At 43.6% G+C, this 20,039-nt stretch overlaps 2 protein-coding genes across 2 annotated transcripts in view; both read right to left on the reverse strand.

Moving 5' to 3' along the window:
• LOC109469693 (acyl-CoA synthetase family member 2, mitochondrial-like) overlaps window positions 1-1,803 on the reverse strand; it is a 10,908-nt gene extending 9,105 nt beyond the window's left edge. Inside the window, exon 1 of the mRNA XM_019768261.1 lies at window positions 1,404-1,803. Within this exon, the coding sequence (XP_019623820.1) occupies window positions 1,404-1,562 (159 nt within the window). The 5' untranslated portion in view covers window positions 1,563-1,803. The remainder of the gene's footprint in view (window positions 1-1,403) is intronic.
• A 2,526-nt stretch (window positions 1,804-4,329) lies between these two features.
• Window positions 4,330-18,462, reverse strand: LOC109469675 (integrin beta-1-A-like). The gene is made up of 19 exons (XM_019768226.1): window positions 18,301-18,462; window positions 14,639-14,724; window positions 12,747-12,832; window positions 12,448-12,558; window positions 11,937-12,024; window positions 10,755-10,886; window positions 10,511-10,607; window positions 9,881-10,052; window positions 9,511-9,672; window positions 8,837-8,932; window positions 8,633-8,722; window positions 8,146-8,424; window positions 7,934-8,007; window positions 7,440-7,660; window positions 6,959-7,149; window positions 6,502-6,634; window positions 6,148-6,264; window positions 5,743-5,909; window positions 4,330-5,427 (listed from the first exon to the last, which is right to left on the reverse strand). The coding sequence occupies exons 1-19, from the start codon at window positions 18,315-18,317 to the stop codon at window positions 5,359-5,361; spliced, it is 2,388 nt and encodes a 795-aa protein (XP_019623785.1). The 5' UTR covers window positions 18,318-18,462; the 3' UTR covers window positions 4,330-5,358.
• Between the last annotated feature and the right edge of the window lie 1,577 nt (window positions 18,463-20,039).

Here is a 20,039-nt window from a genome sequence, read left to right on the forward strand (position 1 = left end):
TACCAAAATAACTCAAGAACGGTCAGGTGGTCTGGCTTCATGCTTGTTGTGTTAGTAGGTTGTTTTTCATGTTTTAACGCATTCTGTGCTAATTATACATATAATATCGCTTTCTTTTTAGTTCGCCACCCCCTACGCCTGCTCGTGATTACATATTGCCAAACAAATTCGTCTCAGGGCCTGGATCATGGACGGTGATCCAGGCCCTGGGGTAGGTAAGGAAAACAGCCGTGCGTGTCTCAGAACGTCAGTACGTCATCCCAACCAATATACGATCTTCCGACCTCTCATGACTTTTGAAAAGATCTGGCATTTGGCACCGGTCCACGTACAATTGACAACCACAGACAACATTGCAAACGTGGCTATGTGTGACAGGAGCGAATCCTGACAAAGGTATTGACATCAGGACAAAGTAATTTCGACAAGAATCCAAACGCATTCCTCTAGAGTGAGAGATCCAAAGAGAGATCCACTGATAGATCCAAACCCTTGTGATTTGTCAAGGCTCAGACGGAAACCTCCTTGGATTTGGACACTACCGGGATAGATTGGTTATTTTGAATTACGTTACGTAAACTTGATTCTACGTTAAATATTTACAAAAGTCACCTGCTTCAGTCACATGATGGTCTGTAGGTCACAAGACAAACTTTTTGGAATCGTCTTATCGCTGGCACATTTTTTTATAAAATTGCATAGAATATGATTATTCATATTTATATTGATAACAGCTGCTATGTCCTATCCCCTTTCTGAGATCTATTGTTTCGTAAGTTTCTACAAATCATAAAAGAGATTTTTGTGAGTGACCCTCGAAATGTTAGGTCAGGACTCGACTTTCTGCTCGCAATAAGTATTTTTGACTAGCAGCGTCTGTACCGGTCACACAAGATATATCGCTTTCATGTATCGTTACAGAGAGCTGGGACTGTGTCAAGGTAAAGTCCACCAGCAGGTTTTGGTGTCCTGTCACGGTCAGGAAGAGCTATTCATATATTGTGCTTACACCATTCAACTGTCACCTGTAGCCAACGCCTCTCAAACAAATCATCCTTAGCCTTTACCACATAACACAACATTTCTGTTGAATGCGACTTTCGACAGAGCGTAAAAGCACTACATGTACATATGTAACCGGGGCACAACAGCAGTCATGCTCATGCAACAAAGACAAGCCCAACCGGTTTCTTCGGCAGGCTAGGTAAGGTTGTCAGAATATAACCGAACTGAACAATCCAACAGAGAAAGGAACCGCCATGTTTACTTTTCCTCGCGATGAAGTCTTCTTTAAAATCCTATTCTTCGCTGTAATACATTTATACCTCAAGCAATGTCGTCTTGTGATAAGACGGGAGAACCGTCAGGGTACCGTACCTGTACCCGTACCTGAACTGACGTACCTGAACTTTCAGCTCGGTAAAGGTGACCCTCCTTCCGCCTGGCCGGAAGACGTACGCCTCTCGGTCCGGCCAGCGGACAGCCGCCTTGTCCAGCAGCTGACCAAACGTGTCGTCCAGGAACGGCTGATCAGCACGGCTATGGTAGTAACTCCTGTCCATTTTGGCCGAGCAAGACTGACTTCAGTGTGCTTTTATAACTTCCAGGGCAAAGGGCAAACTTTTGTTGACACAACATTCCTTTCTTTGGGAGGTGTAGATTACAAGTAGACCTCTAATAATAATCCCCCTTTGTACAGAAATAAAAACATGTTACATGTTAAATTTTTCACCTGTACCAATAGAGTAAAAAAATCAGGAGTAAGCCCATGAACTTGTCAGAGAGTCCTATGCTGTGTACTAGAATGCTCTAACACTTGAAAGCTGACGTGTGCACGTGATTTTCCCAAAATAGTAGGAAAGGTGATCAGAGCGACCTTCGCCCAGTGACACAGGTGAGCAAACAGACCGGGACGGTACCATGGTGGGACGTCTAATGGCGGGGGGAGGGAGAGAGGGGGGGGAGGAGGAAGAAAGAAAGACTCGAACATGTACATGGCTGAATTTCGATGCTTGTTTACAACATAAATCATTAATAGTAGGGTCGTTAATAAAAATTGCAATCGCGTCTGAATCGACAGATTAAACACGTTGGCTTTTTCTTCAACTTAAATCTCTGAATTGTCTTGGCATGTATGAACCGAAGTGTCGACTCTTGGCCTCCCTGACTCAGCTGTTTCAATTAGAATGAGCTTCAAACACACACACACACACACGCACGCACACACACGCACACACACACGCGCGCGCGGACACAGATCAGCCTTCAACGGCTAAGGGGACTACCCATATGTTTGAAAGATTAATAAATTACATAAACACACTCACGAACATACACACACACACACACACACACACACACACGGACACACACACACACGAACACACACACACACACGAACACACATACGAACACACACATTAACGCACACACACAAGCACACACGCAGATGGACCCCCCCCCCTACACACACACATTGAATACTTCAAATATTTTCCTACTTGCCATTTTCTACCATTTATTTTACATTAAAAGATCTGAGTAGGGAGGAGATTACATGTAGCTGAGGAGAAAGAGTCCGTTTGAAGCATATTTCTGGCCCCGCCAAAATGTTAGAATGGAACGGTCCAATGAAATGGGAACTTCCCTTTCTTGTATTGGATTTTGGCTTTAAGTTCCGGGAGTCAAGAGAACCTACATATGCTGGCACCGACTTGTCGCTGCAGTTTGAGTTCGCAGCTTCCACTCTTCCTACAAAGTGCATCATCTTCTATCAGTACTGTCTGTCCAACTGTACTGCGCCTCACTGAAGCAGTGGAATTACATATCGGAACGTGGTCTCTGCGCTTTCCCAACAGATCAGTTTACTATAAAGCACCGGTACCGCAGCGACGTGAAACCGACCCTGGAACAGGTAGGTACCTGGTGGTAGGCTGTGAGCTGCTGGCTAGCGTTATGTTTAAATTCTGACGAAAAACTACTATGCAACGTTACATATATAGAGAAACATTGGTACTGGTACAATCGTCGGTTGAACAGTACGCGCTCGTATGGGAAAAAGCGGAACTGTTGGAACACGAAACAGTCTATGTGGGAAAACATCAAGGCTGCAACTTCCGTTTTAACATGTTCGTATGTATGTATGTGTCTGTATGTTTACCTGTCTCTGTACAGTATAACTCTAAAAACCATATAGATGGACTGTAATGATATTTGGTATGTGGGGAGGTCTTGATGAGACCTCAAAATGATTTGGGGCTCCCTAATGTGGTAGTGCTGCATAACATCCGGTTTTGATATCTCGTGCCCCAGACATGCTATGGTATGGTATGATAGATAGCTTTTGAGCTTGGGAAGACGTAACATGACGTTTTGAATTCTAGCAGATTAGTTTTATCACAATACATGCAAAATAGGAAGGGGTCCCCGAATCTGATCGCTTTCAGTTTTGTCAAAAACAATACTATCAATAGGATTCATTCACGATTTCTCAAGTTATGCTGTTCACGGTGCATGCACTAACATACACACAAACACACGCACGTGCACCAAAAAATTTATAAAAAAAAATAACTTTCTTGTCGAAGATAATAAAAAAGTACTGAAATCGCCGACGTATGTGTTTCACTAGTTTATAGATTGATTGTATCTAACTCGCGCTTTGCTTGCTTGTATTACGTTTAGTCTGGTGGCGACATGAATATAAGTGCAACTCGAGTGTGTCGCCACCACGTCTTGTCATTATGTTTCAATAAAAAAATCGTCGACTTCTTCTTTCAGCCCGTCCGCCATGTCTGCCGTGGCAATAAAACTTGAGGAGGACTACGAAAGGAGACCACTTGTCCTACATGGTACACCCCACAGACCTCGTTCGTCCTCTTCTGACACATGCGCACAGTGCGGTCTCTCCGCGGGTTACCATGGACACGAGTCGACTAATGGCAGGCAGGAGTGTCGTTTGGAATGGACCATTCCCGTGGTGTTTGTTGTGCTCATTGTTGCAGCTTTTCTGTATTTCCTCCTAAGTCATGATCGGAAAGAAGTGTGATTATCAAATTAAACTAGAGTTCATCATTAAGACCTTTGCTTGATGATGTTTACCTTTACGATTGATAAATCATCCTTTTTCTAGTCAAGGTTTGTTGCATAAACGTTTCTCTTTGATTGTACAAATATGGTCCTTACTTGAATAGATTCCCATGGCCTTTTTGAGGTCGTAGAGCCAGTGGGTTGTTAAACCACTGTGTATACAGTACGCTATTGGAAAGAGGAACTTTGCTTGATTTAGCAAAAGTCCCGTGTAACAGGGAACACAAAGTAGACATCATGTAGAACATATGTTTTAATTCTCTGCATATTGCACGTACAAATATAAAGTGTTGTCAGCATGTCAGCATAAGATTAGTCTGTGAACAAATGATAAACACGTTGCTGTTGTGAAATATAGATAATTCCAAGACGAAGCATTTCATGTAAAAAGAACGTACTAGTATACTTTAACTATCAAGAGTGTATAGTGTAAAATAAAATTCACAGCACAGTCTAAATAAATCATATTTTAGCGGTGTTTTCTATACGTATCTATGTTGTTCTGTTTAGAATGGTAGCTCACAGTTTTCAACGTTGTGCGCGGAATAAGTTGTATGTTTTACCTACATCATGTGTCTATATGTAAACAACATATTAATCTAAGATTACCTTTGCAGAAAATCAACACAACAGATTAATCGCTAAATAAGACTAGATGTTAAACCAGTTCAAACTACTCACTACAACTGTGAAAAAATAAATAGCATACACACAGTTTATACCCTGGCACTAGGTTATGTCTGCATTTAGCCTTGGAATGTCGCTTTATAAGCAATACGAGTTAGTCGTAAGTCTCAAAATGGACACATATAAACCTGAAGCATATATACAATATAGTTCTATAATGTCTGTAATATTTACAATTGATTATCAAATTGGTGACGCTGCAAATCCGTCAATTTGATGGACACAGCGCAAGGTGGGATTGTATAAAGTAATTAAGAAAATAAAACACAATCAAATTACTGAAGTTTACAGGACTCTGTCAGATTATTGACAATTCGTGATGAACATATATATTAGTAGATATACAATAATCGAGAAGTGAACCCCTGCCAAAGAGTCCACTCAATGGGACGTATTGTCAATGAATGCAAAATTCTGATCATGATGTTTCGAAAGGCACTTAACAAAGTTGTCAAGATTAATCTGTAATATTTCCATTCTGTTTCCTCCATGCTTTGGAGTTGATGTCATGTCATGTAATGTAGCACCCTGTGACTAGAGCTTATACTTAACAGGAACAACACTGAGGAGGCAACTTGAAGATCACTTGTTCCCGCCATATGTGGGGTTCAGGAACTTCGTTGTGGTCTCCCGGTATAGTGGGTTGATGTCCTGTAAGAGGGCACGGAATGCAGTGAGTAAAGCCAAGCAGTTAGTTTCATCATCTCCGTGAAAACGGATGCATTGTTTTGGGTGTGTTACTTTGTGTATTCGCTAGTGTGTTCGTACAGTTGAGAGGCATCACGTGGTGGGAGAATTACTTTTCTATAGACTTCTCTACAAGGTCAGAAACAGGAAGTTAGGTCCCGACAGCTGGCTCGGAGCCAGCATTCACTGTATCTAAAGTACATTTTCGAAGTTGTGCGGCCTTTCCATTTTAAAGAACATGTACAAAATAGGAAAAAGGATTTTAGTTTCGATACATACCGACGAAAACTTTGTCTTTTGCTGCTCTCTTTCGAACCTCTGATACTCATTCCTGTCGTACAGATAGATCAGTACCCGCCAAATGATCAGCAGGGCTAGACCAATCAGAACGATCCCTGCCACGATGCCGAGGATGATGGGAAGGATATTGACATCCGGAGGGCATTCTGGAGAAAAAATCGATACATGTACATGAGTCTTTCTTTTTGTGTTCTCTGCCATTTCTTTAGATACATTAATGAGCATCACCAACTATCACCAGCTATCACAACATTTGACTATTCTCGAATCGTAGCAAGCAGTGATAGCACTATCTCTAATTTGTGATCAAAGATTGAAGGTCTGTTAGAAAATGTCCTTGTGGTTAGAAAAATATTCCCGACATATACAAACTGCTATTTGCACCTTTGGTCCTCTGTACGTTGACCACCAGTGTGTTGTCGTCACCCTTGCCGTAAGAGAAGGTGAACAAACAGTCGTCGTCATCACGGAAACGGCACAACTGGATCTCCGGATCATCCACTGTCGAGTAGAGCCGCAACGATACGTTATTAAGGAAGACATGAAAATTGCTGCTCTTAACGTAGTGCAAGATGCACAACTTACACAAGTACCTTTACTGTACACATACACCCACATTTGTACTACCCACAAATTACCCAACCGTTTCGATAGCTTGAGTGGGAAATCAACTTTATTGTAACCTTGTTCTTCCTTTCTGCCGTGTCCTACACAAAGTTTTGACAAAACATTTCTTACCGACAACGTCCACACTGTCCACCATGGTGACGTTGAAGGGACACTGCAGACACTCCTGGTCTGCCACGTCTCCGGACTGGAAGGCCTGACACTGCACACAGCCTTTGTTCCCTTCGCACTTTCCAGGACAGGTCTGTACAACACAGGTTAACATGTGCAAAATGAGACGCAGAATACACAGTACCGATACAGAAAAGAACTAGATGCCGCAGGTGTAAGTTTCAGTGTCGTCCGAAATCATGAGGTGGCGCCGAAATTGCGACCATAGCGGAAATGGGAAAATACTTTGTTCTCTCCATCATATCTCCTACTTTTTATTTGACCTTCTTTCTATTTTTCAGTCTACTTGTCGACTTTTGTCAATTGAGTCTCAAACGTGTATGGTAGATTAATTAGGTTGAAAGGTGTTATGCAAGCTGTCGACACACAGTACCAATCTATAGAGCCATTCACGTACCGGGCATTCCTCGCAAGTCGGACCGGCGAAATTATCTTCACATTTGCACTTTCCGCATTCGCAGGTGCCGTGACCGTTGCAGACCTCCCCGTTCTCGGCGATGCAGGCGTCCGTGCGGGCGGAACACTCGCATGCCTCGCCCGTCCAGCCCGACTCGCACACGCACTGCCCGCAGTCACATGTGCCACGGCCTAAAAACCGATAGATAGAACACATATAAAAATGGTAGGAACGAGAAAACATAACATCTGAAGGAAGCCATATAGCTCAATACTCGTGCAAATACATTGATTTTCACAAACGTTTTGATGGAGTAAGTCTGAATGTTGGATTAGGACACGAATGCGATAGTACCCTTAACAAATTTCTTGTTATATACGGACAGCGAAATTCAGTGATAGAATGCTCCGTTCCAACTTGCATGAGCGTTCTTTTTTTGTATCTCTCTTTCTGTTTTCAGCTTCCCGGCTCAGACACCTACCTCCACAGATGAGCCTATCGTGCCTGAGGCAGGAGAAGTTGTCACACTCGCAGAACTTGCCCCAGACCTTCTCTCGCGGGTCCTGTCGAGGCGAGCACGTACACTGGCCGCACAGGCAGTCACCTCGGCTCGAGCACACGGCCGTCGCGTTGTCCATCCGGCACTTGGTCTCATCCACGGCTTCTACACTGTCGGCGTTACACTCACACGTCTGGCCGTACCTTGGGAACGATAGGTCGTCAAGTCAAATAAATGCATCAGGGTGTGGGCTAAAAATTTATAACAAAAACAGGCAAATATTGCTCCGCTTCCATTGTTTTCCTTTTTCATGTGACTACATTGTTAGAATCTTTTTCTTTTCTTGGGAAGATTTCTAGTCTATTTTTACTTGGATCTGCTATTGTCTGCAATGACCTTTCTATCCTCCCTGGCGGCCTGGATGACCCATCTGCATATGAGACGTATAATACACGGATTCTCAAAGTATACATTACCTGCCCGTGTTGCAAACGCAGACGCCGCACTCCAGGGTCCCGTTACCGGCGGAACATTGGTCGCTGTCCGGGATCTGGAGTGTGGAAAATGTACAAAAATGAACGGCCGCAAGAGTGAAGGAAGATGAAATGAGAAAGGAATTGGCTGATTAAAAGTTACAGGAACACACTCAAGTCTGACAAGAATCGTCTTTAGTGACGCCATGGCTTACCGCGTCCACCTCGCAGTCGCAGGAGCACATTGTCGTCACCTTGATCGTCATCTCATCTCCGAATCCTACCGGGTTCAGCGAGAACTGCAGGTCGCCGCCACCTTGCGGACATTCGGCTAACTTGACTGTGATGTTGAAGGCGACGGTGTCTCCGACAGCCAGGTTCTTGCACTCAGCAGCGCCCTCTATCACCTGGTTGTCCAGGCAGAGAGCCGTGAACTGCAGCTCGATCCCTTCCGGCACGTTGGGGGCCTGCATTCTCACCTCGGAACGGAGTTTCTATAGGCAGAAAGAGCATTTTTTCCTTTCAAATAATTCTTCTTAAGTCCATTTGCAGTAACATATCCACATCTGATCAAGATACAAGTTACAACAGCCATTCCCGACATTCAGAAACATTCGAATGGCAGTGGCATAGTACACAATAGTGAATCTTTAATATTTCGACAGTTTACAGCAACTTTTCAAAGACAACCGTAATCTTTACCTTGTAGGCGTCCTCCACCAAGTAAACCACGTTGGAAGAATCTTCAGCAAGAGTTTCTGCGATGGCACCGGAAAACATATCTGCCAGCCCCTACAGACATGCAAACCCACAATGTCACACAACGAGTTAAGTACAACGTAAGCACCAAGGACCAATGGAATATTCATTGCACGTTAAACAAATGAACATGTCATATCTGCTTACCCTGTAGATGTCGATCTGTTCCCCAGTCACTGCAAAAATGGGCTGTATGTTCCGCTCCTCAAGGACGGCAATCAGCTGGCCTACTGACGGGTAATCCTGACAACACGTGGGAAAAACAAACTCATCAACAAACAGCAGCGCGAGAGCTCTATGGAGAGCAGAGAAAAGCAGCTCGGTGTGTAGTAGATTTCAGTTGTCAATGTTGGGAATTGAACCCTTGTCAAAGTGTCCAGAAGCATCAGCAGTTATTTACGCTGATGAAAAAAGTATAACGACGGAGATGGTCATATGACAATGGATCTTAATAATGATTGAACCAGGATGTTCCAAAATTTTTAATGTTGTAGATCTATAAGTAGACCATGTTCGGTATCTATTAGAGAGATCAAATTACAGATGTACGGAGGCGCTTGGCTGAAACGGGAGCCGTTAGGGCACGATAGCAATCAGAGACCATTACTTAGTAACTGATCAACAGCCAGTGTCCCGATAACTTTAGTATTCGGACAAGTTACAACGCAATGGACAAGTGGCAAATGCAATACAGGCTAGCAGGGGTCTAGCCTCCATCAGGCCTTCCTATCACGGGGCAGGGGAGTGGGTCCACAGGTAGGGTAATTTTACTGTTTTGAACGTTTGTCTGGTGGAGACTAGCAGGAGTCAGCGTTGCTCACCAGGTTGTTGAGCTCGGTGTAGGTGCCTGAAGAGTCCAGGTGGCACTTGGCGTCGTTTGGCGTCAGGATGCCGCCCAGCTTCCCGTCCCCGGCCGAGTGGAAGGGCGCGTCACTGGCGAACACGATCAGCTTTGTGGCCTTCTCTCGCCAGCCTATTTCATCCTGGAAGTGCATATGCATAGATGTGTCGATGATTATACATAAAAAATAAAGCAAACATTGATACTAGTAACTTGTCATAGAATGCTCAGAAGAGTGTACTTTTTTTGGTACAAACAACCTATCATGTTTGACGTTTTCAGGAACTATATTGTATCACGTATGTCAGTGTTGTATTACACAGAGGGCACAATCACAGTAAGTGACTTACGTTGCAGACAGCGGTCTGCATGAGCGCATCGAACCCGCCCTCAGGCTGGTCCAGGTTGCCGGACACCTGCTGCTGCGCCAGCTCTGTGCTGAACTTCTCCGCCTGGTCCGTCAGCGACAGGACGTTCCTGAACCCGAACACGGGCGCACATCCGCCGCACGGCTCGGTCAGTCTGGGGAGTGGAGAATGTGGGACATGTTAGGGCGGATAATACTTTTGTCGAAAAGGCTATATTCTTCAAAATATCAAAGAGGCTATGGCAGAAACGATCGAGTCATCGACACGGCCGGTGAGAACATTTTCTCTCCAAATGCAGCTGAAAGTTAAGTAAGCGTCTCCCCCACTGTTATGCTGAGAATGCCCTTAGTTTGTTATTGCTACCCTCTCGATAAATGTGACCGGGCCCACAAATTTTCCTGGCAAAACTTCAAGGGCGATGACTTTCATTTCCCATTTTGAACACAAGAACCTTAGAGAGGTTCGCATTGACACCTTTTGACTCGCTTTGCTCAGCTTGGAAACAACATGCAAGTGGCAGACTCTGCGTTATTAACGTCACTTGTCCGTTCTGTTCACGACAATAGTAAAATTCGAGAAAAAAGACAAATCATAAGAGAGGATTGTACTTACTTCCCAGGAGCCAAGTTCACGTACGGTGCCACCGTCTTGTCAACAAAGGACCCGAATCCAACCCGGAAGTTACTGGTAATGTTTCTCATCTTGTTAACTGTAACGATAAAAAGAATTGTTCAAATATCTTATTGTCAAGTAATATTAATCACAACTTTGGGTATATAAAGTGAAAAAATATTGAGAAGAATCAATAGCTGTCCAATCTAAGGTTACATTAAGTGTTTATGAATGAAGTTCTTACTGAGATTGACTCCTAGCGTCTTGAGATTCTGCAAGTCGTTGTCCATAGACTTGGACAGGTCCATGAGGTAGTACAGGTCCACTGGGTAGTCCTTCACCTGCCGCACCTGCATCTGCACCTGCGCACTGTCACCTGACGGAGATAAAACGTAAGAACTTATGATCAACTTTTTTATTTAATCTAAGGCAAAAATATTAACGAAACATTCGAGATCTGGGGAGGTGATTATCATAATGTGGTATAATGGAAAGCACCTGGTGGGCCAAGGCGTCCATGACCAACCGATGACTAAATCGCGCTCCTAGCGGCCGACCCGTACCTCAGTTTCAACAGGGTAACCCATTTGCAGTTAGCAAATAAAACAGTGCAACTACAACTGGCAGAATAGTGCTTTTGTCGTGTGTTTGTATTTGGTCCACGCCATTCCTGTCATCGGACGAAATATTTTCAAGAGCTAGTACTTGTGAAAATGGCAGCTGTGACTTTATTCATCAGGAAATGTTACTACAGGCAAATCATCACGTACGGCACCAAACAACACAGCGTTTGATATCATGCATATCGTTTTATACCCATGCCAAATGTTGGATATGATTTCGGGCAGGATTTCGCCGACAAAACTGGTTATGTATGAACGCAAGAGGCTTTAGCTAATCAAGGACATTGTACAGAGCTAATGAATTCTGGAGAAGTCTGGTAAGAATGGGGTCACAGTGTAAGTAGTAACCTAATATCTGGTACGACATACCAAGAACTCTTATCAGGCTGTATATTTGTATGTTTTGGTAGTGGCTATGTTCCAATTTACATTCCAGGCGTGCTTCCCGGCTGTTATCGCTTTTCTGTTGTGGAAGCGGTGGGCGTCGAAGGGCTATTAGAGTTCAAATAATAGTCAGTTGAAGTTAACTCCGTATAAGGCTAGGGTAAAGCTGATCTAATTTCGATTGTCCTAGGATGAGGATACATGGGCGTCTTTCCTTTGGATTAGTTTGTGTCATTATTCTATTCCGATTATATTCATCCTCATAGGTCGCAGTGAGACTTCCGGTGTTATTCTGTGGCAGTATCGAAATAGTTACCGACGATTTCCATATAAGGTAAAACTCGGCTATCACAGGGCATGTGCGGAAGCCGATCCGCAGGGTGGCGCACGCCCATATAAGGGAATTCTCGGCTACTCACCTGGCCGTAAACTGAGACGGACTTCCTGTGGTGACACCTGTGTGACGTCACTGCCAGTCTGGCTCCCTGTGGAACTGAGCGGGCGACCCTGTGTCAAACGAGTAAACATTAACGCCGTGCAAACAAACCACCAGTAGGGGGAAAAGACAAATCTCCTCTAGTCTAGGTTTTAGGCACATGTCACGGCATAAATGTGACCTTTTGCATACGTGTTGACTGAACAGCTGTGGTGTCATTGTGTCTGGTTTTTGTCTCCTTTCTTGCTGCACTTTGACTGTAAATCTTGTTTTCAAACGTTGCTTCACCTCCAGCAACTTTCACCCATTAATCTAGACGTACGACGTACGCAAGGTCAAATTACCGTACATCGATACTAGTGCGACTACTAACAATACCGTCATCGCTGCTGTATGCATATAAGCTGTCTGTATCATTTACATGTAGATTATAGAACAAACACACGAGGTAGTTTTTACATGCTGGTTGTAAGTGTGATGACAAACAAACGCACCTGAGCAATAACTGTTTCACTGCTAGGATTTTGTATCTGACTGGCTGCACATCCGTTCTCCTGTAATCTCGAGATGATGTCACATCTTGATGCTGACCCTTCAATGTATGACTGAGAAAAATATTGACCAAAGAATGTTATTGATAACGATGATGATTATGATCATAACAACGTCAACTACACTCAAATAGTATGGTCCTATGGAGAGCCCTGTATTTATCCAAAGAAAGCTGACAGAACGTTTATAAAGGCAAAAACATCATGAATAAAGCAAAATAAAGCAAACAATTTCAAAATACCTCTTCTGCACACCACGCACACTGCGGACCTCGCAGAAGACATTCTCCACATGAAGCTGGGCTGTTCTTCGAACATACGTCATCGCCTTTGTAAAGACAAAAAAGTCGAATCATTTGTAAATTTACACTTGGATATTTGTGAGTGCGGAGTTGCAAGGAGTGTGGAGTATAAAATCGTTGCGACTTTCTCCTCTCAACAAGTGTAGAGATTATAAAGCTCTACCACGAAACACAGATGGTACAGTCTATCTTGTGGAGGAAGGAAAGTTTCGGGAGATTACACAGATGATCCTGCAAGCTGAGGTTTAGACATTGTCTAATTTTTGGCAGGCTTTCCTTTCGGTACTGGTTTTTACTCCAGCTTGGGTTCTCAAATGGTAACTTAACTAACTGCCTGGCAAATAGATACTGCCTGTCCAATTTGATACTCTCTTTGCAGCCACCAAAAGATCCCCTTGAAGATTACACACAGACTGATAAGTCGGATTTCTCTCCGGGCGGTGTCGGATTTCCGAGACAGATAAAGACGGTGAAACTGTCACAGCGCGTCAAGGCTACATTTGTACATGGCCGGACGCAATAACCAGGCTTACATCACGTATTTAAGGAATTGCTTTGATGCATACATATCAGCATCATGCTCGTTGTTTGTCACATTTCTAAACGAAACATTTCTTCATCCTTTGTTCTATTCACGCGATCGTCTCGTCTCCCAGTATACATTCTGCTGCATTTTCTTACAGAACAGGCCGTGAAAAAAACGCTATTTTTTTGCCATGCATCTTGCACAACCTCCGACACACCTTCCTGTTATGCTATCAGTAAGCGCTACGGCACAACTTCCGTCACTGCTATCACACGCAAGGGCCAAGGTTTAAACGTGCTTAGCTATAATAACATGGATATAATGTCATCCTAGATGTTTATAAACATGCAAATATATTAAGAATAAAGCAAAATGAATATGCGTCGTGGTTCAACCTAGCCGGCAAAAGAACCCCGGCCCGGTACAAATCATGTTATGTCAGACAGAATAAAAAATATATATATATATGAAGACTCCCCGAAAAGGTCAGTCGTAGAGCCTAGTATCATAAAACAGGCTACTACAAATTAGTACAATATTTCACATTCTTCTTTATATTCACAGTCCAAGTCAGTAAGGTGGAACTTGAGACCAAGTGGCATGTGAAGGCTGACTTACATCGACAAGATGGTGAAAGTTTATTGTAACGATTTTGTTCTTTATTTCCCCGATGATCAGTGTTTGAAGTCCAGCAGAACACTGATCAAGACTCTGTACGTCGCTGCTCTCCTGCTGAGCCAGACGACCTTATCTCCCAGCTGCACGGTGCAGGCCGCACTTCCGTGGCGGGAGGTCGTGACGCTAACACGCGGTCTGCCAAGGTCCTCCATAGCCTAGCCTGGGTGCCAGACCTCGGTGCTTAAACTAGAGAAAGAAAATTCCCTGATCCCGTCGACGGTCTCTGCCTTACAAGTCACGCTCTTGATCATTGATGTTGGCACCCTATCCCAGCGCGAGAAATAAACCAGACACCGGGTGCAAAATCTGAAATCGGGGCTTGTGGCTTCCCCCGGCCGGAGGGAGTATCGTGTCGCGTGTGTTTTTATTTCAACAGGCTCTTTGGGATATTATGTTTTCCCGATCATGTTCTGTCTAGTTTCCGACTTATGCCGTGTTATCAAGGCCGGTAGATGTAATTGAAATAAAAAAAATCAGTATTAGAACCATCAGAAAAACTTTAGCAGTAAGAAAACTGTAAAGTATAAAAAAAAAAAGACTACGAATACCCGAGGCGTCTGCTATGGAGGCTAGTCTATCCAATTACTAGTATATTATAAACACAGATTGTGACGATTTTAAACCTTACCTTCCGCCAAGGTCCCCAAACACAGGGTCAGCAGCAGCATCAGACACAGCACGGCGTTCGGCAGCCGCACATACGAACTGGAGTTTCTACAGGTGCGGGAATAAAACATATCTTGTAGTAAAATGTAGTAAATACGGTATGATGGAGACCGGGGTGTGGACTTCCTTAGTCCTGCTTTGCGTTCTTAGTCCTGCTTTGCGTTACGAATGAGAATAGCCCAAAGGAATCACCTGTCCAATTCGCACCAGACTTCGACTAACCAATTCAAGGAGGCTAAAAATCGAGATTTTAGGGAGCCTTGTTTTTGTACTGGTATCTCTTTTTCGGCAGTTAAATGGGTGGCAAATGGTAACTGCAACTATTGACATCAAGAGATCTACTTGGAGATTACACATCCGATAAATTTTAGCCAACGCGTCAGTCAGAAAAGACGGAGATCACGACACGATTACTGGAATCTTCCTGATCCTGACGATCTGCTACCATATTAGTACACACAGTGGTGAGTGAAGCATGACGTCACTTTTAATGGGGAGTTAAGTACTGGATATTGGCGGTAAGCCACAGTTTATGTCATGGAATGGGCGGATGGATGACATGTACCATTACGGTGGTTTAACATATACTTTAAGCCATCATCCAGTTTTTTAACGACATGTTGATTCTCGATCTGTACCATAATCTTTGATTTGATTGCTTTTTATGTATTCGCACTTAAAAGATAACACATACATAAACAATATAAATGAAATACAGGTGTATAACAGTGCAGTGGAGGCCAAAGGCTTAATATGTTTGTATAAAGACCTCACTTATTTTATAATTCGAGTCGAGTCGAGTCGAGTAGTAGAGTAGAGTAGAGTAGAGTAGAGTAGAGTAGAGTAGAGTAGAGTAGAGTAGAGTAGAGTAGAGTAGAGTAGAGTAGAGTAGAGTAGAGTAGAGTAGAGTAGAGTAGGGTAGGGTAGAGTAGAGTAGAGAGGAGTAGAGTAGAGTAGAGTAGAGTAGAGTAGAGTAGAGTAGAGTAGAGTAGAGTAGAGTAGAGTAGAGTAGAGTAGAGTAGAGTAGAGTAGAGTAGAGTAGAGTAGAGTAGAGTAGAGTAGAGTAGAGTAGAGTCGAGTCGAGTAGAGTAGAGTAGTTATAATACGGTTTAGACGGCACTGGTACATACTTGTACGTCTTTTGAGTGATACTAACAGTTTAAATGTCTGACCGACAGAAAAATGTGACCATGACCCGGGAACTTCGTCACGTCTGACGGCGAGCTCCGACGATGGGTCATTTCCTGAGATATACACATCTGTAGGTCAAAGGTCGCTGGTGTAGTTACACCCTACACAAACATTTAGTCCTTCTACCAGTACAATATTGCATCTCTAACTTCAATATCGGAATAAAATTGCAGTATGTCTTCTTTTGACATCTTTTCCCATTTAAAATTTCCGCTGTCGAAGCTAAAGTCGTTCTAAAACACGGACTGTCGATAACGAAACTTGTAAGACTTCCTGTGCCATAATCGGAAAATGAACCGTGAAATGCACGGTCATCACCTTTCGTGCTGTTTCTGTAATCAGTCTGTCAGTGTCTGACACCGATGGAAAAACAATGCACGGCCGCGCCAAAAGCTGCTCAATCAGAAATGGTTTTAGGGTAGGGTGGCATAAACATATTATCTGAACTGCTCTCACTGTTAAGTGGACCTCCTTGATCTTACGATTTCGTCGAGTAACGTTTGGATTTGTTTTGAATACGCTGTGTTGCCATTTTCACTGAAACTCCGGCGATAATACTAGAGTCTACATCTCATGTTTGTCTGTGTCTTATTAACAGACAAGGGAGTGAAGGGACAGATCGACAGCCGATAAGACAAAACCGGTCTTTACCTTTCAGCCTGACTGAACAATAACAAGGCTGTCACAACATCCCCGCCTCTGGGACCTTCCGAACTATCCAGACCATGCAGAATTTGGAATCTCAAGGTGCTGACTGACTTGTCTTCAAATGGGACAGGTCAAATACTTCGCACAACATCGTATGTCACTACCACATCACTACGTGTAAAGCCAATTTGAAGCTTTTACACTTACGGGACACTTGCGACGGGCATTCTTGCGTATTTTGAAAGCGCTGCTCAAAGCAACGAAAAACGACACGAAAAAAATGGGCGCGAATTTTACTGTCGTCTGCCGTTTACATTTTCATTGGACAGTAGGGCCAGGGTGGATTCTGGTGTATGTATCCTTACCGGTACATGTACATGCCAACTGTGCGGGACATTAGATAACTTCTGTCACTTCCGGTTTTTACAATTCTAAAGGGGACTTCTTTAACTTGAAAGTTCTTTCTTGTTTTCTGCCTTTCTTTTGGAGAAAACGAATGTCCACACGGGCCGGAAAACCACTGACAAGGTCCATCGGCACAGTTTTTTTAAAAGCGGAATGGGAAACAGAAGCAAAACTGTTACAACATCCCGCCTCTGGGACTGACAGCGTCCCAGTCCATACATACATAAACACTACCAGACTACCACAGTACCGATTAGCGTTACACGGGGGCCCAGGGGGGAGTCGTTAGAAAACAAATGGATAAACTCTATGTGTAGAAAAACATGGAAAAAATGTACCAGCCGCTGTATCATGATTACTACCAACATATATTGCAATTGATTACCAAAATCAGAAGAAATAATAAAAGAAACAGCAGAACGGTTTCATTAACTCCTCCTTTCTGCAACCAAAACTCATCTGGACCTCCTGGCTGCAACCTTTCTCAGATAAATCAAGGCTAAAACGATCGTGTTTTTTTTTCATTAGAATTTATTTTATTCGTTTGAAAGCACCTCACCATCTGTTAACGGTTCACCCCCTGTAAGCACTTTTGGTAACCTCCCCCCTTCTTCCCACCAATATTATCACAGACACTACAGGGGACACATGGGAACAGTTTACTTGACCCCTGTTGACCTTTCCCTTATTTGCCTAAGGTCCACAAGGATATATAGTCTGGCACTACGCAATGTTCGTTACTTGTGTTACTCAGTCAGACACAGGGTACTCTTCGATTGAAACCGAATGTTGGCCAGAAACGACAGGAAACACAAATATTTAAGACTTCAAGTTTACAGAGTGCTAGACATCACTTCATGGGCTGTAACCAGTTCAAGGACTTTACTTACCATTCGTTACTCCCCACATATATAACCCTTCATACACGTATTAATTTTACAGTGTTTGAAAAGCACAAGCAAGGAAACACAAAGGGTCGATTACGTCAACAATGTGTTATCACAATGGGGGATTTTGTTCAACACTTCAGAGACAAATTAGAAAACGTAACTTATACTCCCCCCACTTAGGCACCGTCTGGGTCACAGTGGTTACGTTTGAACGTTCCACCTTTCTCCACTGAATTGTGTTTTAAGAAGTTCTGTTACACTGTACCTTGACTATGGTAGTGGTAGTCCCTAGGAAATGTCAAGTGAAAAATGGCGGTGGTTTTACAAGCTTTCTTCGACCAAGCTTCGACATGTTCTGCCAAGGAGGTTCACTTGCTTGGGTCTACAGATATTTATCGTCTTGTACCCAAAACTTTTCCCGCCCGTCTTGACACAAAGCTGCTGTACGTACCCCACCACAGGTTGTTTAGACAAGTGCAGACGGACTCACCTCTGTCCTGGTCCCATATTCCGCTGTTTGTTCAAACTTTGTAACTGGATAGTAGGCAAAAACCACACCACGGCAGCTGACCCGATTGTCTGGTCCGATCGAGCCGAGGTTACTGGGTGAAATGAGGAAGTGAGATTTCGCAGGCGGGTGTTCGTACGGACCGGATGCAGGCCTACTTGAGGCGGTGACGCACCGGAAGTGGGCCGTAAGTAGTCCCGCCCACTTTGGCAAGTCAGCGTGAGGCAACAGTCGCGGACAGACCGGAAGGTGACTTCGGGTAGTCTCCACCAGACTCCTTTTGCAGGCTGAATAAATCGTAGAAATCGGCCCAAAAAGGGGATATGATTGGCCAGAGAAGGTAGCCGGCTGAGAATCTCCATTTGCCAGCACGCCGGAGACTAGTACAAACCGTCCTGTACCAGTATTCAGATTAAAGTTTGCTACACCCGTATCTGTATTAATCAACAAAATTTTAACACTTATTAGAATATATTGATATGTACTATCATTGACTATGTGAACTTTTGATTATTAAAGAGGTCTGTGATTTCACACAGTACTAGCAATTGAGACAGTCGTATCTGGCACACCACACCACCATCATTTATATATACCGAACAGTCCCTCCAAAGTACGGACACGTTCAGCGTGAATGTTACCATGACAACTGCTGACTACCCGCGGTTCCCGATAAGAATGTGCTGACCAGTGAACCGCAGTCATGTTTCTACCGACTGGGGATGTAGGTTGTTCCTTTATCTCCAAGCAGATTTTCGGGGGCAAGGGATATATTGATATATTGGCCGTCTGTGACCATTGGCTACGCCGCAATTACGGGGGGCAAATGGTGAGTCGGGTGGCCAATTTCATCGTCCCCTGCCCCCGAAGGAATCTGCTTGGAGATTTGCAGATTAGGGAAATCATTTATTAGGTTGTCCTTGTTGTAGTACAAGTTGTACAACCACCTCATTCCAGATTGGAACTGAACAGGAAGGGAAAGTGTATATATGTAATTTTGTAGCCTGGGGAGCAGAAGAAAGCTAGAAAAGCTGACACTCAGACTAGGAATTTTATTGGTGGCAAGCCAAAGGTATTAAACGACTTCTCTGAACCAAGGAAGTTGAATACCCTTTCAAACCGACGGGCTTGTATGACGCAGTCATGATATTTTTGGACTTCCGAAAACTGCTTGTGATATAAGCTGTGGCATATAGGCTGAAAACGACCACCATTCATCACTTTGACTTTCCTCCAGATCCTTCCGTAAACCTACGTTTCTACAAGGACGTTTTACAGTGGTTTCTATTATGTTTCTGTCCCTAAAAAGTAAATGGCACGAAGGAGTATACCGTAGTGAAGCATTATCATCAACAGTCTTAGTATACTTCTTTTTTAAAATTTTGTTCTCGTCTTCATACTTACAAGCCACTACCAGACTTGAGAAGCGACTGAAAAGCATAGAAATTGGCCAAATAGACAGAGGAGGAGTTGGTCCGTTTAAGGAGTGCAGTTTATATAAAATAGCTTGTTACTCTTTCCAGCAGCTTCTGCTGGGAGCCTGGCAGAGACCCGTGGCAATGTCATGGAAAGTGCTATATTCATTTGACAGCGTTCACGGATACACATCGTGCGTTCACTGATACACAGCGATGAGATACACAATGTCCACGGATGGATTCCAGGCAATTTACATGTTAAAGTTATATACATGTAACGTTATATGATATTGCAATTTTGGT

The sequence above is a fragment of the Branchiostoma belcheri genome, unplaced genomic scaffold, assembly GCF_001625305.1.
Source record: "Branchiostoma belcheri isolate BF01 breed outbred unplaced genomic scaffold, Haploidv18h27 scaffold21, whole genome shotgun sequence".
In the NCBI taxonomy this organism is placed as follows: domain Eukaryota; kingdom Metazoa; phylum Chordata; class Leptocardii; order Amphioxiformes; family Branchiostomatidae; genus Branchiostoma; species Branchiostoma belcheri.

Coding starts and splice junctions, on each gene's coding strand:
- LOC109469675 (XM_019768226.1), bottom strand. Junction 10,608..10,754: donor GACGCTAGGAGTCAATCTCA/GTAAGAACTTCA, acceptor TTATCGTTACAG/TTAACAAGATGAGAAACATT. Junction 6,265..6,501: donor GGACAGTGTGGACGTTGTCG/GTAAGAAATGTT, acceptor TCTACTCGACAG/TGGATGATCCGGAGATCCAG.